Here is a 25383-nt window from a genome sequence, read left to right as displayed (position 1 = left end):
CAATATACTGATAGATACTGATAGCCTCTTTAGCTAAAGCATTACAATTTATTTGTGAAAAAAAAGGAAAAAGTAGAGCTTTACAGCACCTAAAAACGCTCTTTTATAGTTGCTTTACAACTTCCCTAATCTGCCGTACAATAACAGCTGGAACAAGTGTACGAAATTCGCACTACCTACATTTAGGTTTGAAATGTAAGACCAATGCAATGATACTTAAACTCTGAACTCTTGGGCCGCACCGTCTCTGACTCCATGAACCATTCTTTTGACTAGAGAATATTTAATGTGAGTCCAAGAACATGAACATGGAATGCATAAAGTCACACTCCTTTCGGTCTACAAATCCCATGCATTACATACACTTTACAGGGTGCTGTTATCAACGCCTCTACCGGGCTATCTCAGCTGAAAGACTTTAACGCCAAGACGCGCCCAAATCGCAACTGTCAACACAAAGCAAACCAGATCGACCGGAGCAAAAGCAGCAGCTGTCGTTGCCCTTGAAATGATCCAAAGGCCTTGGCGCTTGCCCAAAGCTAGAGCAGGGGGACAGAGTTTTGGCTAGACTTTGAGCGGGTCGAAAAACAAATTTGTCGTCGATGCGCTAAAGCGAAGCTTAAATGGAAATTTGAATGCTTTCCGCTAACCAAGTGCTACACATCAACAACAACAACATCAGCAACAGCAACTCCATTATGCATGAAACACCGGCTCGATCAAAGTGCCAAAGACATCAATAAAATGATTGCAGAGGCAGCCAAAAGTTTGTCGGTGATTAAACAATGATCGTAAAGAGGCAAAAACAATTATGGCCAAGGGGCGGCAAGAGGGCAGCCAGGTAGCGCCGCCAGGTAGTCGACGTCATGCTGTCGGACGGTACGTGAGGTCGACAAATGTTTTACGCGAGATGCAAAATGAATGAATTGAATAAATTGAATGATCGAATGCAGCCGAGAAGCAAATGAATCGATGCTGACTGCGCTGCACTACGAATTGAAGCCGCAAGCGTGAGATTGTGCGAGCGGAACTCGTAAATCAATGTTGTTGTTGTTGTTGTTGTTGTTGTTGTTGTTGTTGTTGTTGTTGTTGTTGTTGTTGTTGGTAGTGTTGGTAGTGTTGCTGTTGCTGTTTGCTGCTGCTGATGGTTGTCGTCATCTGCCGCTGTCCGGCCTAACTAACTGATCATCATCAGGCGCTAAAACGTTCGATAAGCGTCAAAACGTTTGACTCTTTGATTAATCGACTTGCCGATAGAGTGTGAAGCGGCGTGGAGTGGAGTGCAGTGGAGGGGAGTGGAGGGGTGTGGAGAGCTGCCGCTGTCTGTGGCTGCCACTTGGGGCATTAATTGGGCGCAAGCTACGAACGACTAACGTTTAATTGACGAACGGCTCGTCCGATCGTGCCACACGCATCTGTTGCCAGCCGTTGCCACATGCAACTGCCCCAGCTACAGCAACAGCAGCAGCACAAGCAACAGCAACAACAACAACAACAACTTAGGGAAATTGCAACACCATTTGGCCAAGCTCTCCGCACAGTCCGATATCCGGTTGACTTCGAATTGTTGTTGAACAACTTATTAAATCATTTTTCTGCATATTTCGTTGCACTTTTTTTTTCTCGTGCAACGGCCAAAAAAAAACCTCTCAAAAAAACAAAAAAAATCAACAGCAACAAAATTGAGGGGAAAAAATCAAGTCATAATAAGAAGTAAATAATAATATTGAGTAAATTCAAATGCAACGGAAGTGGCAGCTCGCGCGCTCTGTGCGAACCGTCGTATCTAGTTCTATATGGATCTGAATGGATTGAATGAGTCTTAAGTCAAAGCTCCCAGCTGCTTAATCATGCATCAGTTTAATGAATGACTGGATTAGTCACGCACTTTGTCATATAGGATCTATAGAATATCATCTAGTTCTAGATTTGTCACGCACTTAGTCATACATCTACATAGAGTGAAATCCATAGAATATAATCTCTTCTAAGAACTAAGCTAAGACTAACTAAACACCAGCAGTGTCTATTATACTCCTTATATATCATTAGAGTAAAGAGAGCATATTAGCTTTCGTATAGGTCTATATAATCATTCCTCCATTCGTCTTCTCATATGATTCGCAATCTTTTAAGTATTTAATTCAGCTTAAATGGCAATCGAATTTATCCAAAAAATTCAGATTTCATTCGGTATCGCTCTGGTAATAGAATATCCCGATCTATCAGTTAACCTTCTAGAATACGAGCTCGATTCGAGAGTGACCGGCGAAAGATCTTAGCAACTGAGATCAAGTGAGAGTGCTCAAGTCGATTAAGAGATCAGCCAAACCCCACGCAGAGCTGCTGCTTCAATCGATCTACTCTTGTCTTCTACGTGCATACATATATGTATGTCCATATATGGATCATATAATCCAATTCAAGTGCGAGCACGCAAAGAATGAAGAATCCGTTTATTACAACACCGCGTATAGCATCCGTACGGGTATTGTTACGGGTAAACCTATCTGAGTAAACCTATAAGTCGTTCTAACCGGGTCCCGATAATTGGAAATGGGATCAGTGGTTTTTTTTTTTCATCGAAATTCCAACTCTGGAGAATTATTCCAACTTGCATTTTCATCCACTTTCTTCAAATTCTAAAACTGAATATTAGTTTGGCTTTTGCATGGCTGTTAAACCCAAAAGTATTATCTTTAGATACTGACATTGCTTTAGTGATATAAAAGAAAGCATTACCAGTTTCACCAAGTCGCGCATAACGTCCACTGACCTAAAGTTCTACAGGTGAAAACGCTTTAATTTAGAGCAGCTTTCACGCTGAGTTGACCTCTTGCACCTGAAAGTGCCCGAGCCCTCGACACCTGGCACCAGCTCGAGTTCAGCTCAACATGAATTGAAGCCGAAAAACCTTGACAATGCGCAGACTTCAGGCTTCTGTGGCAGCAGCGGGTGCAAGATCAGGATCTGAGATCTACATACGTACGTATTTCCATTCATGTTCCATTCCAGGTTCTCATGCGCAGTGCTCGACCTCGGTCGCTAGCTGAGCGGAGCAGCATTTCTCATGGGTTTTCACCTGCGACTTTTTGCACGTTCCCATGCACCTTTACACTTGACGCTGGGGTGCGCAAGTTAACGCGCCACGCCCACCAACTCCCATTGTTTGCGAAGTATGTCGAGAAAGTTTTCGTTTTCGTTTGCGTTTTCATTTTCTGTTTGCTTTTTTCTGCATCTGATTTGTTTTTTTTTTTTTTAATTCATTTGCAGCTGGAATTACGGTCGAAAGAGTCAAAGAACTGGCAAAAATGCGCATTGACTTGCGGCAGTTGGCTGTGCAACATTTTACAGCACTTAAAAAGTGTTGCCCAACGACCGCAAGTCAAACTGATTTGGCAGCCTGAACGACTCCATTTACCATTTTATTGAGATTTCCCTAAACAAAGGGAAGTCGCTGTCATGGGGATCGTTTGGAGTGGGCAAAGGTGCTCTAGCCGGAGATACGAAAGATGGCTTCTGCTTCTTCTTGCAACTTTGATGCAAAGTTTATGAAGTCATTGCGATGGTAAATATTCAAAGCTGAGACTCAACTTTATCGCCAACAAGAGAGCCCAAAGTTTCCCGCTGAGCAGTTCATTCAATCAATGAATGAGAAACATTCATTGAAACTACATATATATATTCATATTTATACATAAGGAATAATGAATAAAAGTGTAGTCAATTTCAATCTCCCCAGACTTTATATACATTGAACCCTCGTGCTCTACCCAATAATGCGTACCACTTGGAAAAGCTAAGAAAGCCATCTCTAAGGAATCGAATTAGTATTTCACTGCCTTTACACATCTTGATTGCCCCAAGCGAGACAATTGTCCCTAAAATACAATAAATACCCCATTTCGGATTCAGAGAAACTTTCTCCATTCTCATTATTATTAGGAGCAAACGGTGTGCTTCAATCAGATCTATGGCCGAGTGAATCCTATTGTATATATAATCCTGCGACACTCAAACTGCTTTTAGCAATTAATTTAAAAGTTAAAGTCTGTGTAGGCAATTAAAATGTTAATAAACTAAACTTGAAGCGATTCCAAATAATAATCAAATTCCCAGACCAGAGATACACGTACATTAAATAAATATAATATAAACTAAAATATTTAGAAAGCTTTCGGTAATAATCTGGGGGTGCATCCCAAGCAAAGGAGTTGAATATCTATGTTTTATTGAGAGCACCATGGATGCTGGACATTAATTGGACATTTTGCGCCCACATTTAGTAACCAGTGGCAACAAATTTGGGTTATTTGTCAATGGCAAACCAACTTTTAGGTTTTATTACGACAATGATTCCAAACATAAGGCAAATATTGTGAGGTGCTGGCTACTTTATAACTGTAAAAATGTGTTGGATACGCAAGGTCATAGCCCGTACTTAAGCCCCATTGAGAATTTGTGGGCTTATCTGAAGAAGAGGACCGCCGAGAGGCATCCAAAGAATACAACTGAGCTGAGAACTATGGTTTTGGAGGAATGGTAAAATATTCCAGTGGAATATGTCAGAAACCTGGTCCAATCGATTAACAGACGCTTGGGAGCCGTCATAGATGTCAACGGTGGCCAAAAAAAGTATTAGTTTTAACTAAAAAGTAGTTAAAACACTATAATGAAGTAATTGGTTTAGCTGTGTAAACACTTTCTTGTCAGCTGATTTTTCTTACTTCTTTTGTTTTTTGTTATTTTCTTTTGTTAATGAAAACATTTTGTTAATTTTTTTTACTTACTTATATAGTTTATAGTTCAATTTACGTATTCTCATTAAAATTTTTTTAAAAATTCATATTCTTACTGTTTTTATTTCGCTTTAAAGCAAAAAATTAAAAAAATTTCCCTGTGTGTAAACACTTTCTTGCCAAACTGTACCTACCTACATATATAAATTAAAATATTTACATGCATCTATTTACGTAAATCGAACAGAAATTGATGAGCTTTGCTTGATTAACATCTTCACGTTGCTTCATCCCTTGCCAGTGCTGTAAAATGTCACGATTTTAGTGTTGTGTATTGTGTGAGCTGTCAACTCAGTTTGTTTCGTCTAAAGCCAAATCAAATAGGCAGCGCCTCGCTGGAAAATTTCTCACTGACAAACAACTTTTCGATAAATTTACAACAAAAAATGTACTCCAGGAAATATAACATCTGAAAATCATACATATTCAAAGCCATACTAGTGTAAAATTGAACAACACGCTGCCCGGCCTCTGGGCGCCTGCCACACATTAATCGGGGCCATCGATTCAAGCTAAGCAAACTCCTGGTTCAATTTGTCAAAATTTTCAAAGAAGTCTTCAGCGCAGACGAATTACCCCAACCATGAATCGCGTTCCGTTAGAGACCAGGGACGGCTTCCTCATACGCATTGATTTCGAATTGCTGCGCCGCTCCAAGGTCATGCAGGAAATGTGCCAGCACAGCGTCGGCGACGGCCCGCAGCAGGAGCTGTTGGTTGCCCTCGATCACGATATTCTGCTCATGATTCTGCTCTGGATGGAGTTTCACAAGGACGACGAGGAGCCCGCCTGGGTCCAAATGAAGGAGGAGCCAGCCAACGTGGAGAGCCTCATCTGCGACTGGGACAAGGAGTTTCTACGCGAGAAACTCCCGACCGTGCGGGCAATCATGAGGGGCGCCGACTTCCTGGACATACCCTGGCTGGTGAAGCTCTGCGCTCGCAAGCTGCGCCTGCGCGGCCCGCCCGACCTATATAAGCTCGCTCTGAGCGCCATATCACCACTCGATTAGTTACTGTAGTCCGTCTCGACACCGTGTGTTTTCTACGTATATTGTATAAATTTTGTATACCTTTTGTATATACTGTGCTACAAATATATGCGGTGCATATTGTTACTCATTAACGAAATGTATGCACAACAGCCACAGTCTGCACAGAGAACTCAATATCTTTGGCGAATTGAGTGCGTTGATTGCGGGATCAAGAGGTCAGAATTCGATTCCCAATTGGCCAAGTCTCCTTCGAGCCCAGCTCGGGCATTTGTGCAGTATTTGCGGCACTTTTAATGAATTTTTCGCGTGCTGCGCATTCATTTCCATGCATTTTCATGTTGCGTTGCAGGCCTTACAGGCGAAGGCATAAGTGATCTATGAGGACTCTTGCAACACATTATAGAAGGTATGTGAGCAGCTGGAAATGATTTTTATGCATAGGGGAAAGCTCAAATATTTTGAAAGAAGAGTCAAGGTATTTTACAGTAGGTAATAATGTATAATATAATAATAATAATATATAATCAGTAAGAATAATAATTGACTAAAAAGAGTAATAATTAACTAATATGTTTATAATGGAATTTAGTAAAAAGTTTACTTAATCATACAACTCGCATCGCGTGATATTGCAGAGTAATGTTCGCACTAAGAGTAGGAGACATTAATCGAGTTGGCAGCACTCTTCGTGGCATACTCAAATTGGCACCCCACGTGAGTGAGTGAGAGAGGCAAACATAGCTGTGGCTGCACGCCAGTTGAGAGGGAATGAGATGGCATGCTGACCTCTTGTGCGAACAATACGATGTTCATTGTGAATGGACATAGAAAAGCTGCCCAAGATGTTGCTCTGCAAGGAGAGCAGCTAAATTATTGTAGAAGCTCATCACATAATATAATTAGCTCCACTCTACGCTATAAATAATCCTGCCAGCCTTTCTATATATGAAACGAATTTCTGGTCTGTATAAATAGAGTATTTAAGCTTCGTGAGTTTCATTTTCTTTTCGTTTTTGCAGTTTTCTTGTTGTTGCTTTCCATTTGATTTTGCTGTTTGCGCCGCTGTTGAACGCCTTTGTCAACGATTTATGCGAGTGAGTGCAATGTTGTTATTGTCCGCTCACACGCATGCGCAACACCAACACCAACAACAACAACAGCAACAAGAGTGATTTGCAATTTTCAGTAGATGGCAAAAAATAGTATTTGGAATTTGTTGACTTCTTCATTTGCATTTCGTCGTAATACAAATGCAATTGCATTGCATTGGCCATTGAGCAAATGGCCAAATGGGAAAATGGCCAAATGGCAGCTGGGCCCAAAGAGACATAACTTGGTCGAGTACTGTAATTAAATCGCGTTAATTGCACAGCAGCCACTGACTGCACTCAATTGCGGCAATTGTGAGAACCAATGGAATCGCAATCGAAATCGGAACACGGAATACGGAATTCGGAATTCGGAGCTGGCATATGGAATGCGAAGTGCGACGATTGCACAATAAATTGCCGGCAATTTGTCGACTCTCATTATGCATTCGATTCGAACTCGAATCGCGAATCTCAATTTCAATTTCAATCGGGTTTCGAACTCGAGCACTGAAAGCGCGGCCAGACAAATTGAAGCCATTTATTCGCTCGCCTCGAAACGTGCCGAGAGAAGCCGTTGAAGCCATGCCGAAGCCTCCATTAGCATTTGCTTCATCTGATCGCTTATTCAGAACTGTTCTGAATGCATAATGCATCAATTCGCACAATTCGTTATGATTTTTAAATATGCTGTCAGTCGCACTCTATTAGAGCTTATATTGTAATAAACTGTTAATTGATACTACATCATTCCCATTTCTATATTCTTTTCATTATATTTTTTTTATTTGCAAATGGGAGTTACGGGTATATTGGTTTTGTTGAAATGTGTGTAAGAGGCAGAGGGAGGCGTGGCACACCCCTTAAATTGCATTTAAGCCCAATCAGAGCAATGAACTGAGTCGTCCGTCCGTCCGTCCTTCGCTCCATATGTATTCAGAAACTCTATATGTACATACATACATACATATGTATATGATGTAAACTTGAAAGTTCTTGTAGATCTCTAGTATCCACGAATAGACAATTGAATAGACAAATATTCCTTTATTTTCTTATACCCTACATCCATTGAAAATGGGAAATCTTTTTTCATTAAAAGTATTGGTAAATGGTGCTATACACACTTCATATGCACTTATTTCTCTCTCTCTCTGTCTCCCTCACTCTTTCTCCCTCTCTCTTCCGTTCCCTGTCTCGCTCTCCCTCTCTCTCTCACACACACACTCTTAATTAGCTTTTAAAAGGGCCCATAGTTTTTTAACTCCTGGTTGAAATATTGTGTGAGCCACTGTATATGTCAGCTGAGTAGCTATAACAGCCCTGTTCGAATAGCCAAAGTGCCATCTCCCTCTCACTCAGCAGTTTAGCAATAGCTATCCCTCTCTCTCATAATGAGGAACTTATAAAACAAACAAGAAACTCACCCGCATAACACTTGCACAATAATAAGTTACTAAACATAAACAACTGATTCCTCCCCCAATAATATATTAGCGATCCGATGTATACAATTATATCATTACCTTGGCTTGCGGTACACGCTTGAAGGCTATCGCTCATGTTTAGCTTTTCAGAGCAAGCGGACAATGTACCCAAAAGATGAAGAAGAAGAAGAAGTCGAAGACTGTATTCCAATCCAAGCAGCGGCGCTTTCAATCCAAGAGCACTCCCACTGCCTTGGTTGGCCCTTCCCAGTGGTAGTCGTTGGCCCAAATTGAAAGTTGATGCTTCGCCAATGCAGTTCAAGTTCGTGCAAATTGTTTATGGTAAACAGAGAGACAATGGAACTAATCAAAGCAAGTGAACAGCCCCAAATGAAGTCGCAAATTCTGGCATAGACTTCAGTATTATTTATTTTTCTGTTTTTTTTTTTTTTTAGGGGGCCTTCGCCTTTTATTTTGGCAGCTTTAATTGAAAAGCGAGCAACCGCAACACGAACCGCAAGAGCAACAGCAAATGAAAATGAATTTGTTGCAGATAACGATGCCCATAATGATGATGATGATGATGATGATGATGACGACGACTCAATGCTGACGATGCGCGTGCCGAGGCGCCATTTGCCGTTTGGCTAACCAAAGCGATCTCTGCGCGAATTTGTTAACGCTTCCGGCCAGGCCAACAGACTCCAGTCAACGAGACTTCAGCTGTGGCTGTGGCGCTCACTGGCCAAGCCACCTGCCCACCAGTCCACCTGCCAAAAACAAACGTGCTACCGTTACAACAACAGCAACAACAATTGCATTTAGCCTTTTGATAAGTTTTAGACATTCACTTCGCCTTCTCGTTCAATGCCAAAGAAAAACGCGTCATAATTTCCGCGCTGCTTTTCACAAAGCCAAACTAAGCCGAAGAAGAAGCAGAAGCAAAAATGAATTTCAAGTTTGGACTCGACTTTGATTTGAATGGCAGCGGGTGAAAGATGAGATTGCATTTTATGCATGGCTATGTCCATGCAATCACACAGATACACACACATACATACATACATTCATGTTTAATCATGATCGAGCCATGGCCATGAATGATTACGAAGCCAAACTCCTGACATAATAGGCAACTCCTTATAGACATGTATGTATATATGTACATATGTATATGTATGTATGTATTTATATGTCACTTTCGATTCAGTTGAAAGCAATTGCAAAAGCAACTCAAACACAACTCAACTGAACTGCCCGGAAGCCGTGCCCAAATGTCCGTTGCTCTCTGATCTCTGGGCTGGGCAAATGGAGCAAAAAAAAAAAAAAACAAAATCAGAAAACGAAATAAGAAAAAGAAAACGTTGTCGGGCATCCAGTTTGATTAGAACGACACGGCTAGACCCCTTAATTATGGCCAATAAATATTAGCTGCCAAAAGTGCAATAAAGCAGCGGCAAAACGGCTATGAAGCCAAGCTAAAACACAAACCGTAACAGGCCGCTCAGTCCCAGCCGAACTTCGACTCGGTCGCCGTCTGCATATGGGATTGGCCATATATCATGGCAGTTAATTGCACTCGATTGTGGCAAGAGGTTCGCATTGAAGTTCCCCCAACACACACAAGCCACGCGAACATGCTCAAGAAGCACACGCACGCAGTGCGCACAGTGGTTCCATTCCATGCAGAACTTGGCAAAAATTTCGACTTTAGCTGATTTAACTATAGAAAATGTGAAAAATCTATATCGAATATGTATACATATATAATATAATAATGCTAATATTTTTTCAAATGTGCCACGCCCCAACAATTGGTAATTTACAAGTAGTGGAGGTCGGTAGAGACTGATGTTCAAAACCAGGTCATGCTGATTTATATAAGCTGATATAGTTAAGGCTGATTTGGCATAGTCTCAAGGGTTTATTTATATAATTTTTTTTAATATACAGTAATTCCAATCTTCCATATGAAAAGGATTCTCACTCTAGCATGTGAGTCTGAAGTGCTTTTAACACCAGTAGACACACATTTCTGGTTTCTGGTCTGTGACAGTGATGCTGTTAATGTTGTTTACTCTGGATTGTTGGGAACAACTATTAAGAACTCAGTTTAAACTGCTGTTATCCACAATTTGAATAATTGAGAGATCTTTTAGAGAGAGAACACTTTAGGCCCAGAATTATGCAAATGATAGTCTTAACTCTTTTTCTTAACTCTTTCTACTACGTCCTGAAATATCAGAATTATATAAGGCAAGGCTTATGTGAATCCTCAAAGAACAAGGCGAGCTTTACTTAAATAAATTATTATATATAATAATCAATATATGTATGTACTATACAAAATACAGTAATAAATATTATTAGTATTATAATATATATGGGCATTTCTTCAGAAAAGTGATTTGTAGTAATTATCTAGTAATTTTTTAATTATCTAGAAAATGCACCAATTTTAGTGTTAATCTAGAGTTAAGGTTCCCCATTTGACGAAATAAAGAGTTTTGGCATTTATCATAACTACAATTGACAGAATATCCATAAATAAAAATTGTTTTATATAATTGAAAATGACAGCCCGATGGACTTGTATAATTAAAGCTCAAATTCGAGTGCGAATCCAAAGCAAACCTGGGTCATAATATTTTAAATTTTTAACCAATCAATGTAGGCATTGCTTTTGTCAACTTAACTTTGGAGTCGGATCGACAATGCACTTTTTAATCAGTGCTTGAGCCTGAAACGGAAGCATTAGAAAGTTTTGTCAATTTTTCATTTGTTTTTTTTTACATTTTTTTTCTTGTGAAAATTTGTGAAAAAGTCTCATTGCAATGTCGTATAACCGTATAGAAGTGACCGAGGCAATGCGGCAGCGTTACCTGAGGTATGCCACACACGTGGGCCGAACAGGTAAGTCGGGGCCACCCCAAATGCGTATATACTAAACCAAGCTGTTGCCAATGCCAGGCAACGCTGCTTCTGCTAACGGGCGTAGGCGCGTAGGTACGGAGCAGCAGCAGGCGAACCAGGCGAATGCCGAGGGGGCAGCCACGGTGCAGGTTGGGGCTGGACGGGTACGAACCCATGACCGGAACATACACCAGATCCTGGAAGAGGACACGCCGACACGCCGCGGCAACTTGCCGCCCCACGCCGTGAAGATCCTCAAGTGCTGGCTGTACGAGCACCGCTACAACGCCTATCCCAACGAGGTGGAGAAGCGCATTCTCGCCTACAAGGGTAACATCATGGTGCAGCAGGTGAACAACTGGTTCATCAATGCACGCCGCCGCATTCTGCCCGGCATGATACGCCGCGACGGCAACAATCCGTCGCACTTCACAATCTCGCGTCGCAGCAAGAAGACGACGCAGAAGAACGCCGAGAACAGTGCCAATTCGGATAACGACAAGAAAGATACTCACCAGGATGCGGGCTCTCCAGATGCAAGCTCTCCAGATCCGGAACAGGTAAGTTGCGAATGGTCGAACGTCTCGGTTAGTGCAGCCTCTCTGCTTACTCTATCAGGTCGATGTTGCCTCGAAGGATGTCCCTATGTCCACAAACAGCCAGACGTAAGCAGCGATACCATTGTGAATCAAACGGGAACTGGCGAAAGACAAAATGAAAACCATCATTAACTACAATACTCAACAAACACACACACACACACACACATACACAATTATTCTGTAGCTCAACTCAAGAATCACTCAATTACTCTACTATGAATTCGAAGCTCAGCATTATCAAGTGTATGCAAGTCTTAGCTGGGAGTCAGCTTAGGTGAAGTATTACACTGTGCTTGTACACTATCCAGATGGAACTGCGTTTATTCTAAACAAACACTCAACAATGGAAACACTCGAGATATACGAATACCACACAACTCTTACAATAATCGAACTATACTCTGTTACTAAATAACTTGAATATCTGAATAAATCTTTCAAACATCATTTGTAAATGCCTTTTGATGTATATGAATTTATGGATCTATGCGCAGATTGAAATGATTTATATATACATATATATGAATTTATAGTTAAGTAAGTGTGTATAAATGTCTATTAATTATTTATGAATAAATTTAATATTCAGGCTGTTAGACACCGTGTTCAAATATGTACAACAGATCTTTATACACAACTACGGCTAATATTCCAGGAAGCTTCTTTTCCAGTAATATTCCATTAGTCGAGGAATATTGCTATGAATTAAAAAAATTCACAGATGACAATTTCGCTTAAGAGCCTTGAAGTAGGACTGAAGTTATTTGTATCACTATCCCTATATATATGGAGATTTATGAATAGAATGTATTTTATTTTATTTGCTGGCATAGTAAATTTACAATTTGGTTGTGAGGATAGTTTCTAGAGCACATGTACTTAAGATTAGACGAAGTAGATGAAGAAAGAAAATATCGTAATACTGATAGTAAGTCGAAAACTAGTTGAATATTTTTACCCAGTAAGTAAACTCTTAGATCTAGGCCCTAGTGAACGATTAAGTAAATTTGAATGCTTTACAAGACGGGCATTGCGCCTAGCTAATATACTCTCTTCGTTTCGTAAATGAGTATAAGCATACTCGAAACATTAGCTTCACACAGGGCCAACGATATTTCCGCTTGGGATATCGAATTGATGAGAGTTGACCAAGTTGTATGTAGGTTCGTATTCAAAGCTCATGCATAAACAGATACACATACACATACACATACACATACACATACATATAAGGTAGTATATGTACTTATAATTAATTTTATTGATATTTGTTTTCTTTATTTCTTTATTTTTTATACTATACAAAGTTCTCATTGCTTTATATATTCGCTATAATCGAGCATTTGAATTGCATTGGAAACAAATTGGCCTTGTGCCACTGTGCAGTACGCGCAGCATGCAAGTCGGTAGCTCGCAACTTGAAACTGGTGATTAAAGAACGTTTAAGCAAACGTTTTGTGGAGCAGGCACAATAGAGCTCTACTCAGCTAGTCGATGGGGTGCTCGGCGGGGCGAAGGGGCTAATGTCATGCAAATATATACATATGTGGGTATACACATATATGCTCTATTTGTCGTGCTTGGGTTTTGGCTTCCTCGTTGCTAAGTCTGGCGACAATGCTGGCAATTATCAGACAAGTCGAGCTGAGGCGAGGTGATTGGAGTCGAGGACCAGCCACATCATAATCGAGCATGCACAGAGGTAGTTATCAGCACTCTATAAGGCAGCGGCAGCCCCAATTAGAACAGTTAACACCTGGCTAGGTGCAGGAGCCGTGGGAGGGGCGACGCTTGCATAGCTAAACATTTCGTAATAATTTAATAACCATTTTTTTTTTTTTTTTTGTTTGAACCGCATAGAACTTGCTCACTCGCCGCTGTCGAAGTCAATCAATGTGTTGCTTTAGCTGTACGATTTGAAATTGAATTTAATTAAAGTTGATTATTATGACAAAATGATTAATTAAGTCAATTTGAGACGCCCACTTGGGCCAAAAGGCCTAGATATCTGGCCAACAACATGCATATACGCACATGTTAACACGTATGTGTGTACATTCATGCATGCCCATGGACGCGGCACAGTGCGCGCCAGCAAGCAGCGTCCAAGTGTCGCTGCTAATGATTATTGGAGCTGGCGACATGTCTGCCGCTAAATTGTTGCTAATGTCTTGCCATAATTCAATGCAAGCGTCTCATAAACAAACAACGTTGTTAACGCCGCTCACACGGCGCAGGAGGCGGACTGCAGGAACCGGGACCTGAGCGAGAGATGCTGGGGGACAGGTGGGCGGCTGCTATAAGGCATACATGGCTATCAATTGCAACTGTTGAAGTCATAAATCTGCATAATGATCGTGTCTATGCGAGTTGCCCTCCATGTGTGTGTGTGTGTGTGCGTGTGCGTGAGCTGGCCCAAAGTGCGTGTGAGCTGTGCTGCCAGAGTCGAATGGTTCACTTTTCGCATGGCCCATAAACTATGCTTTCAGCTACTTAATTTGAATTTTCCTTTCTCTAGTTGTAAGAGCTGGATGTATCTCCTATAGGCTTACTCAAATTTGAAGTTATCTTCGAGCAGCTTTTTGAAGTGCTATGAAAAGCTCTGCTTATCTCTCTTCTCCCTTTCTATCAATACTCAATATACATATATATGTCGGAGATTATAGTATTATTCGAATAGAATATCTTCAATCAATATCAATCAATAATCAATCAACATCAATCAATAATCAATCAATATGTAATATTGGTTGAGTGAGATGTTAACAAACACTTATATCGAGTGTGGTCCTGACGAGTTTGCCAGTTGGTTGCGATAGATGTAATCGAACGTGCTAGTGAAAAATTGATTAGGAAGAGGAAGAAGTGCAATAGTGCAGGAATACGCTGCGTTCGACAAAATTATCTAATCTGAAGAAATATGCGACATATATATATCTTATACTCTCATTAGACTTTCCTTTCCCTTGCCGTAAACTCATAAATCCTCTATTGAAACTTCTATGAAGAGCTGAGCGCATCTATATTTATCTGTAAATTTAGGGAGTATCCCTCTCTCATTCTCTATCTTCCTCTCTTTCTCTCTCTCTAGTCTCGTCACTTGGAATGTATAAACTACACATACTCTCATTAGACTTTCCTTTTTGCCTTTGCCGTCTACTCTAAAATCCTCTATTTAAAAATCGATATGAAGAGCTGAGCGCATCTCTGTTTATCTGTCGATCCGACGAGTCTCTACCTACATAAGTGATAAAGCTCATCTATAAATTATACTACTCACTTTGGGCCTTCCTTTCCCTTGCTGAGGATTTTTGTATATCCCATGGACTTACTCAGATTCGAAATTACCTCTAAGCGCATACATTCCTATTATATATTGCATATCTGTTTATATTTCCGTTCAGGGAGCGTCTACCCCATATTCATTTGCCGGGTGACTCATATTTGCGACTCAGTTCGAGACGGTTTCTCAAACTTTCAACTTTGCAGCCTTCTTTCGCAGTCGCCAATTTGAACCCAAAGCGTTCACTTATAACACCTAATTCAGATTATAATTTGTCTGCGCCACAATTAAAGCATATGCAGGCACAAACTCGATTAACACAAATTGTGCTATGAACGACTTTAGAGAGCCATAAAAGAGCTGAGCACAGCTGCTGTCTGTCTGTCTGGCTGTCTTTCTGTGTGTTTATCTCTCTGTTCGGCTGTCTGTTGGCTCTAAGCTGCAGGCGATTTGTTGTTTGGCCAAAGAATGTTTAAGCCATCCATATTTGAGCAGATCAATTTGGCCAAGACGCGTGACAAACGACATGGGCGCAAGATGTGCAATGGATCAGCGTGGAGCAGTAAGAGGGCGACGAGTCGAGATGGGGTCAACAGGATGCAATCAAGGCGATTGTGTGTTGCGGCTCGTTAGAATGCCCGAAGTGCTCAAAAATACTTGGAAATGCAATCAATTGAACAGGAAGCGCATAAATTATGCCCAAAACAAAACATTTAGCTGACGCAGTTACAGATACAGCAACAGATACAGATACAGATACAGATGGAGCTACAGAGATACAGATACTCAGAACAAATTTATGCAATGGCAATTTGCAATTTTTCAATTGAGAGCACAAACTGTTATTTGTGACTCGAGAGGCCTGCATTTGGCATTAATCAGAGGCTGTTCGAGCTTATGACAAGTTTATTGCATCAACAGACAGATACAGATACATGCACAGATGGAGATATAGATACAGATACAAGTGGCGGCACACAGTGATCGACAGCTGCTGATCTGCGCTGATCTTATCCGGCTGACATATGTGACATGGACATTGTGATCGACTGATCGGATCGATGGGGCCACCGCGTGTGGCTGCCACAGCACGATTGACACGAGCACAAGCACGAGCACGACAGGGCGACCTGGCCTGCTGCCAACTGGGCAATTGCCAAGGCAGGGCGAGCTTATAATATCCAAATTTGAATTCGAAGCACAATAATTGCTGACAGAGCCTAACCGACTAAACTAGAAAGCCCCTAATAAATTCTCTGTGTCAGTTATAGATTTTTAGCCTACAATAGGGCCACTTTTCTAGGGAACTATTCAGTTAGGCTCAGCACTTTAGTTAAGTATGAGATAATTGGAGAGAACTTCAGAATTAAAGTCAATAGATAATCGACTTCTATCGTGCATCCACACAAAAACAGCAGAGTTCATTTAACATATCAATGGATTCAACGCTTCAATATGCAGCTGATATATCATATAAGTGGAGACTATCTGTAGAATAGACCAACTCTGATCCACGCGCAAAACATTCAAATTGTTGCTGTAGGTTAGACTTTCTCTCTATTTCTATCCTCTATCCTCTCTCGCTTTCTATCCTCTCTCCTCTTTCTTCTTTCTTTCACTCCCTCGTTCTATCTTACTCTCAATCTCACTTTTAATTTCTCTTATCCCTCTCATTCTCTTTTTCGCTCCACCTCTATTTCTCTCTCTCCATTAATACCTCCCTCTCTCCCTCTCTCAATCTGTTATTTCTATACATTTATCTATTTCTCTCTATCTACCTCTCTTCTACTGACTTTCTCTCTCGCTCATGTGTCACTCTTTCCATGTCCCAAGATTTCGCTATGTCTAAATCTCTCCCACACTCTAACGTTTTCTCAACCTATTCGTCTCTACATCTCTCTATATATTTATATATCTCATATTCATCACATCTCCCTCTCTCTTCCACATAGTTTACCTATCGATCACATCTCACCTCTTTAAGCAATCTCTCAATTATCGATTTTGTTTGTCATCATCGAAGCAGATTGAATTGAAAAAGGTTAATACGGACATTAAATATACATCAGACATAAATCAACGGTAATTTCTATAATGTTATTATTTTCAACATGAAATATGATTATTATTATACATATTTAATATTTCCATTTTATACCCAGTGGCACGCTTTCAACATATTTCCTACGAGTTTCTCGGCAGCGGCACATGCCTTAACAATTTTGTATTTTGCAGATACATTTTTGAGATACTCGTAATGCTCGTAGGTTTTTGCAATTTCAATAAACAATTTCCTCATTTGCTGCGATCGAAAATAAATGAAATAATGTTAACATAATTGTAATCTCAAATTGTTTGACCCAAAGCACAGTGTGTGCCACGCCCCCCATCAAGCAGTGATCCAAATGCGCCGATAAATTCCCAATAATATGAGCAAAACTGTGAGCATATGAAACAGAGCGAGCCTGAAGCGAATTGAATGTGAGAGAGACACAAACACAGGCACACACACACACATATACACATGATGTTGCATCATTGACAAATTTGTGTGGCATGATTTGGTACGCTGATTATTTCCATAATTCGAGGATCAAATCGAATAAACAATTGCAAAACTCAAGCAATTTTCAAGCCTGAAAACAAATATAACAGGGGATATACCGTGCGTATACTCAATTTAGTTTAATTTTAAAGACTAATTTTAATTTGTCAAGTAACTAAAAACTGAAAACTAAAGACTAAGTCTTTAACTAGAGCATTTTTATTAACAAAAAATAAATGTATATGCATATATTTATGTATTCCATTGTCGATATGTCACGCATATCAATTCGGATATATCTTTCAAGCTCACTGACCACAGCAACGTTGCGTGTCTTCGGTTCTGCCACGTTCACCAAGAGTGCGGGCCATAAAATTAATAGATTGCACTGGAAAGGAGGTCAGACACTTGATACGACCAAGAATTTGTTGAATTTGGCGAACGAATCGTAGATGATATAGGCACTTTAAGCTGGGAATTAACGACCATTCCGAAAAAAAAAAAAAACAATCGAGCTTAGGGACATAAGAAATAGGGATTACTATTTTAGCGATAAGCTCTCATTTCTACTAAGAGTAGGTTTATTTTCCAGTAGAGTGTTACTATTCGATCAGAGCTTTCAATAAAGGCATAGATCGCCGCAGTGATATTATATATAGTTCCAGAGCTCGAGTATATATTAAAAACTCAGAAAATCTTTGAAGGATTTCAAGTATATACTATGTAAAAGAAAAATAATAAAAAAATAGAAACCCAGAAGTAAAATTCTTTGAGAATCAATAGAAATAAAATTTCAGCAAATTTTCTGTATACCAAACGCTAGATCCTATAAAGAACTTCTTTTATGGCAAACAGAGATAAAAGATAACTTGGGCTGTAATTTATTTATATTTAAAGATCGTTGAGACGATTCTTTCCCTTTGAGTTTCTTCAATAAATCATTAATTCAGGCAAAGGTCTCTTGGTTTACATAGTGAGCCACTAGCTGGTTCCATGCAGAGAACACCAAACTCTGCTCGGAACTAACTAGCCAACGAACTGCGAAGGTGAACAGCCAATGAGCAATACCCTCACTCTCTACGGTTTGCCAAAGATCAAAGAGAAGCTGCAGCTCTGAATTGATTGCAAATTAAGCAGAATCTCCCGAAATGATTAAGAAAGTCCTAATAATTTACACTGTCTCAGTAGCCAGTTGGCATTGCGAAGGTTCCGATTCGCTTTGTTCACGGACTTTAAATAAATTTCAATCATTTTCAGCTGTCGACGGCTGCCCGCTGAGTGTTATGCTGATTGGCTGACAACGGGGTGCGCTGACACTTCTCTACTCGATCGGAATCGGAATTGGAATTGAAATTGGAATTGAAATTGGAGTAGTCGGAGTTGCTATTGGAGCTGCAGTCGGAGTCCGGGCAACCTTGGGCGTATATACATATACATATATATTTACATATATATTGTGTGAAACCCGTTATGGCCGGATAGCCATTATCTCGATGCATATTTTCCAAGACATGCCTACGAACATAATTGGGTTTTAATTGATACACACAAAGCGACACAACAACAACAACAACAACAACAACAAGAGCAAGAAAACTATAACAGAAAACTGAGCTGAAAACCCGAAAAGCCAACATGCAAATTCTAGCAAAGGGAAATGATTAATTTCCATGCGATTCGAGTGTCTGCGCTAGTTCGAGCGGCATATGAATATGTGAATACATATATACACATATGTGCGTGTGTGTGTGGATATACATATATCATATCGAATTACCAGCGGCCTTAACAACACAATTATGACTTGTTTCGACTGGCGGCCAAAAAGCCAAGCGACCAATTCAATTGGCCTAATGAGTGCAACGAATCTGACAGCCGAACCGCAAATATGCGACCGGGTATTCATGTTTCGTATCGGGCATATCTATATATACACACATATGGAGCATGGCTATCCATAATGCAGCTAATCGAAGCGATTGTCAATTCGCATTCGACTGTGTGAAAGGGCCGTCGCGCCACCAAACGACATTGTCCACATTCATGAATACTATATGAATACCACCATATACGCATTTATTCATTATGATAGACATCTATATATGGGTATATCTCCGCTTTTGTGCGGCTACCACATCAAAGTCCACAAAGTCGCGCCCACGAAATTTACATATCTAAATGTGAGCATGGCATAAAGCAATTTCATGATCCACAAACTTGTACAAATATATATAGGCATACCTATGTCGATGCATACATATATTTATAATAGATGCAGCTACACTTGAAAATAAAATCATCTAGTTTTGCATTTTTGAAATACACTCTTGTTGTTTACAAAAGTCGCAATCGAATGAGATCTACATAGTTCAGGGAAACAGAGAGAGAGAGTGAGAGAGAGAGAGAGAGAGAGAGAGAGAGAGAGAGAAAGAGAGTGAGAGAGAGAGATTCGATTTATACTTATCCATAGACAATAAGAAAACCACAAAAAAAAAACTTCTCTATGGAACGAATTTTTTAAATTAAATGAATATTATTTTCTATTTTCTATTTTCTATGTTCTTACTTTTATCAGCCTTTATTTGCCTTCTATATGTTATCTTTTAAATCATCATCTATCGTCAGTAACTTAAATAGTTCTATTATCTCCTGCCTGCTGTCTATATTCTATATTCTATATTCGATATTCCATATTCCATATTCTATATTCTATATTCTATATTCTATATTCTATATTCTATATTCTATATTCTATATTCTATATTCTATATTCTATATTCTATATTCTATATTCTATATTCTATATTCTATATTCTATATTCTATATTCTATATTCTATATTATATTATATTATATTATATATTATATATTATATATTCTATATTCTATATTTTATATTCTATATTCCATATTCTATATTCTATATTCTATATTCTATATTCTATATTCTATATTCTATATTCTATATTCTATATTCTATATTCTATATTCTATATTCTATATTCTATATTCTATATTCTATATTCTATGTTCTACGTTCTATATTCTATATTCTAAATCCTTCTCCATTCGGGGCGATCCACAATTCTTAGCTGTCTCTTTTAGCATAGCGAAATAGATGTACCCGTATCTCTACCCTAACGCCTGGCCACACTGTAATGCAGTAATTCATCAGCGGACAATTAGCATATAGCCATAAAGCAAAATCCAACAACTGACTTAATGGAGTCATTTTTGGGGCTTTGAGCTTTTGGGCCGTAGCCAATGCGCAACCCTCGCCCAGCCACACCCCAATTCCAAATGGCTGAATGCCCGTATGTGTTTAAGTGTGTGTGTGTGTGTGTGTGTGTGTGTGTGTGTGTGTGTGTGTGTGTGTGTGTGTGTATGTGTATTACTGTATATTGCCTGGTCGCAAAAATGCTAAAGTTCGTTTCTTAAGTCTTTCGTTTTATCGGCGTCAAATTGCACAAAGTGCGCTAAACAGAAACTTTTACTTTTTTCGTTATTTAGCAAAGGCGACAACAAGCAACAAAAGGCTTCTTAATACATATATCTTTGGGTCTGCCGAGAGATAATTGTTTGTTATCTCAAATATTTTGCAACAATTGTTGTTGTTGTGTGCTTTTTTCTCCCTCTCCCTCTCTCTCTCTCTCTCTCTCTCCTTCTCTATTGCATCTTAAGAAATAATAAAGTTCAGGCGGCGCAGAGATTCGAGTGGGTGTTGTTGCAGTTGCAACAGTTGATTAACGTTAATTGAGGGCCTGCCACATGCCACAGGCGCTGCACTGGGCCATGGGCGTGACTTAGAATGTGCCGCAGACAGAGAAAGCTTGGCTACCTGTCTGTCTGTCTGTTTGCCCGCAACCATTTCGGATAGGAAAGGAAAAATAGAGCCGAAATTCGAAACGAAAATCGGTGCCAAGGTTGGCGCGAGACACAGTCAAAGCCATAATTAGATCAACAGTCATAATTTTTATAGTTGTAATTGTTGCTGCCTCGTTACAGTAGGGCGCCACTAACAATAGCAACTGCAGCAACAACAACAACAACAACAGCGACAGCAAACACCAAAAAAAGCCGCCTTAAAATTTGAAGCAATAACGAAATAAAAAAATAAAATATAAAAAAAAAAAAACAAACTTTAATTTGAGCGCATTTCATTTTGTCAAGTTGTTTGGCCCGTTGGCTTGTTTTATTGTTAGCAGGCAATTGTTGTTTGTGTTGTTGTTGTTGTTGTAGTTGTTGTTATAAACAAATAGAAACAAGCAACAAGCAAACGGGCAACAATGGGCCATGTTTGTAGGGCGGCCGCTGCTTGGGCTCGCTTCTGGCCGCAAATTCGTAGCCAATTTAAATGTCATTGCGCCATTTTGATTTGGATTTGGATTTCGATTTGGACTTCGATTTGGTTTTCGATTTTATTTGCTTTCCCGCAATTTAATTCGCATTTGAGGCGAAAACTAAAGCAAATTTGGGAAACACAATATCTTATCAAACGCCCCATCAATTCATCTATAAACGAGAGCGTGGCCAACACTCGAAGTGGAACTCAAATGCAGGCCATGAGCCAGAGCTGGGCGTAGCCAGAGGCGCGGGCGGAGGCAGGGCCAGCAGGTACAAGAGGTCAGGTGAGGGTTCACGCGAGGCGTCAACTGGCCACTCACAAAAGCGATTGCAGATTCGACTGTCAGATAGGCCGAACAGCATTCGAAAGGGAAAGCACAGTTAAGTTCTCAGATCGAGCCAAGGATTAGCTGAAGCTAAATGCAGTCGGTCCGTCTGTCCATCCATCTATCCATCCGCCTGTATGTGCGTCCGTCCGCGATCCTATCCGTCCGTGCGTCTGTCCGTGAGTCTGTCCATCTGTCCATACGACTATCGCTCCGTCTGTCCATCCGTCCGCCCTTCTGGCTGTCCATCTATCCGTCTTTTTGTCCATATATTCGTCCTTCTGTCCATCCATCTGTCTGTCGTTCTGTCCGTCCATCTGTTTGTCCGTATGTCCATCCGTCCATATGTGTACACACGTCGATCTCAACACCTATGAGAGCTAAAGACTTACAATTTTTGGAGGAGTTCCCTGTATAGCACGCGCAAATCCCGTCTATTTCAAGGTATCGATAACCATTTACGTTTTAGTGTTATCGATTCAAAACCTCATCAGTAAGAGAACATCTCGTACACCTTCAGCGCTAGTTATATAGCATTTTTATTAATTTAATGAATTATCGACTTCATTTCAACGGCACTAAAGAGTTCTTATGCAATAATTGATCACACTCATGGCTTGTTCATCTACTCAAATGAATTCGCACTACGCCAAAGTCCGTTGATCACATTATTAGTGAAGTTTTGTGAATCATTTGCCACTCGATTGCATTTCCTTAGGCATCAATCAAAATTCAATTGGTTTTAGCCAAGAGCCAGCTGCTGCAGGCTTTTGCCTCTTGGCACTCACGCACTCATCGCCAGCTCTACAACTTGGTCAATGAGCAGCGGCAGCAACTGTTAAGTTGGCAGCTGGCAGCTGGCAGCTGGCCGTCAAGTGGCTTGTCCAAGAAGCACCGCCAGCAAATGGAGCGTGTCCAGGCCAGCCGCTTGGCCAACTGTGTCTGCAATTTGAAAGCAAGCCGCCAATGCATCAATGCATCAATGAAACAATCCGGCATGGCGGCATTGCGGCATGGCTGCAGTTGCTGTTGCAGTTGCCGTTTGCTGTTGCTGTTGCAGTTGCATTCGAGCCGCGTTCTTCAAGAATAGCCCCATGGGGAATTCTCTCATCGCATTCCTGGCCGTCGCCTGCGACCCCGACTGCGACTGCAACTGCGACTGCGACTGCGACGACGACTACGATTCAATATGTAGCGCGAGGTCTTGACATTGTACCTTGAGCAGTGTCATGATTTTTTGCTCTCGCTGCTGTTGCTGCTGTTGCTGTTGCTCATGTCATCGTCAAATGTAAATGAAAAGCTGCCACAGCAAATCAAAGCTAATTGTTGCCCCATTGTCTATATATAACTATTTACACGTATGTCTGTTTGTTTGTCTGTGTGACAAGGCATGGCTTGGCATGGCATGGCACACCCTGTGGGCGTTGCTGCTGTGCTGCTGCTGCTGCTGCTCCACATTCGCCAACGGCCGTGCACCGTTGACTCATCGAGGCCGGGAGAAGGTTTTCGTGTGTGTGATTCGTATTATTTTGGGGGGCAACACTGGCCAGACGAAACTGTTGTACGTACGTGCAGCAAGCTGCCGTTGCACAACGGCGCAGCCATTGATAAACCGTGTGTGACGCGCTCCACTGGCTGTTGCCACATCCAAATTCTTAACAAGGCTCTAGCGTGGCCCATTCGTGGTCAGCTGACGCTCAAGAATCTGCGCCAGCCAGCCAAGCGGCTGCCCTCAGCTAACCTCAGCCTGAGCCGCTCTTGGAGTCTCTGAATGCTCATCCATTGCGTGCGGCACCTTTGATCGCCTCTGAACGCCCACAGCGGCCAAGCCAGATCGAGTCGCTCGCTCGCCTCCATATAGGGCCCGGCCTCATATAGAGATCGTCTGTTGCAGGTAGGATTTGCATGCTGCAATTTGCATTACGTTAACACGAAACGTGTCAACAGCCTCGGCCAGATGAAGTCAGCAAAGTTTCATGATATTCGCATGCAATTTTTGATTGTTTTTTTATACCCTGAACCCATTGAAAATGGGAAATCAGGGTATAATGGTTTTGTTAAAAGTATGTAACAGGCAGAAGGAGGCGTGGCAGACCCCACAAAGTATATATATTCTTGATCAGGACGACAAGCTGAGTCGATTTGGCCCTGTCCGTCTGTCTGTCCGTCCGTCCGTCCGTCCGTCCGTCCGTCCGTCCGTCCGTCCGTCCGTATGTATGAACGCGTCGATTTCAGAAGATATAAGAGCTAGAGACTTCAACTTTTTTTTAAAATGTCCGTATATATCACGCGCAGATCGAGTTTATCACTAAAAAACGATAACTCATTCCGATATTTTTTTATCGATAAAAAACCTTATCGAAGATCATTTAAATAATTATATCTCCTACATCTTTCAAGCTAGAGTCTCCAAATTTAAAATGTATATTAAAATGAATTTTATACAATTTCGGTTTTTGTTAAAATTTACCCCCCACACCTAAATCCACCCCCTCACCCTCATCTTTGTAAAAGTCGTATATCAAATACTAGAGACTTGAGCTTCGGTATACACATACATTTTAACATTATGATTACGTTCTGAAAGTTTCATTACGATCGTACGTCTAGAAATTAAATTATTCAACAAATAAGTTTTCATTATATTGCCAACACTGCAGCGCAACCCAAGCGCAATCGCCTGTATATGTGAGTGTGTGTATGCATGTGTTTGTTTGTATGCGTGTGTGTGTGCGTGTATTTGTATGTATGCGTGTGTGTGCGTGTGTGTTTGCTAATTATTTTTGAAATATCAGTTGCTTGTAGGGTTCAGGGGATCTCGTAGTCGAGCAGTCTCGACTAGAGCTTTCTTACTTGTTTTTTTTTTTTTTTTTTGCAAAATAGAAATTTAATTGCGAATAAATAATTACACAACAGGCAAAAAATGCTCAAATTAATTGCAATTAATATTCGAAGCATGTCAAAATCGCCAACAGATGCTGTTCGACTAGCACACACCCTGCATTTGTTGGGGCTGAACAACATTTTAGGGGAAAACCCTGACAGAGATACCCAATATACCA

The 25383-nt window shown here is 40.6% G+C and overlaps 3 protein-coding genes and 1 long non-coding RNA gene across 5 annotated transcripts in view; 3 read left to right on the top strand and 1 right to left on the bottom strand.

Moving 5' to 3' along the window:
* LOC108657396 (uncharacterized) overlaps window positions 1-25383 on the bottom strand; it is a 58355-nt gene that overhangs the window by 23832 nt on the left and 9140 nt on the right. Inside the window, exon 1 of one of the 2 annotated variants that reach the window (XM_089264351.1) lies at window positions 11737-11869. The exons of the other annotated variant lie outside the window; for it this stretch is intronic. The gene's annotated coding sequence lies outside the window, so the exon portion shown is untranslated. Of the gene's footprint in view, window positions 1-11736; window positions 11870-25383 lie in introns of those variants that run through there. 2 annotated transcript variants of the gene reach the window in all.
* On the top strand, window positions 4172-4489 carry LOC149090740 (uncharacterized). The gene is made up of 2 exons (XR_016197372.1): window positions 4172-4411; window positions 4447-4489. It is a non-coding gene; the product is annotated as an uncharacterized LOC149090740 (long non-coding RNA).
* On the top strand, window positions 5097-5864 carry LOC115564666 (uncharacterized). The gene has a single exon (XM_030389241.2). The coding sequence runs from the start codon at window positions 5383-5385 to the stop codon at window positions 5809-5811; it is 429 nt and encodes a 142-aa protein (XP_030245101.1). The 5' UTR covers window positions 5097-5382; the 3' UTR covers window positions 5812-5864.
* LOC115564665 (uncharacterized) lies at window positions 11117-11979 on the top strand. Its single transcript, XM_030389240.2, has 3 exons — window positions 11117-11221; window positions 11279-11781; window positions 11840-11979. The coding sequence occupies exons 1-3, from the start codon at window positions 11143-11145 to the stop codon at window positions 11888-11890; spliced, it is 633 nt and encodes a 210-aa protein (XP_030245100.1). The 5' UTR covers window positions 11117-11142; the 3' UTR covers window positions 11891-11979.

This window comes from Drosophila navojoa, chromosome X (assembly GCF_054131105.1).
Source record: "Drosophila navojoa isolate 15081-1374.11 chromosome X, UAZ_NAV_1.0, whole genome shotgun sequence".
NCBI lineage: Eukaryota > Metazoa > Arthropoda > Insecta > Diptera > Drosophilidae > Drosophila > Drosophila navojoa.
This window is presented reverse-complemented; position numbering and strand designations above follow the sequence as displayed.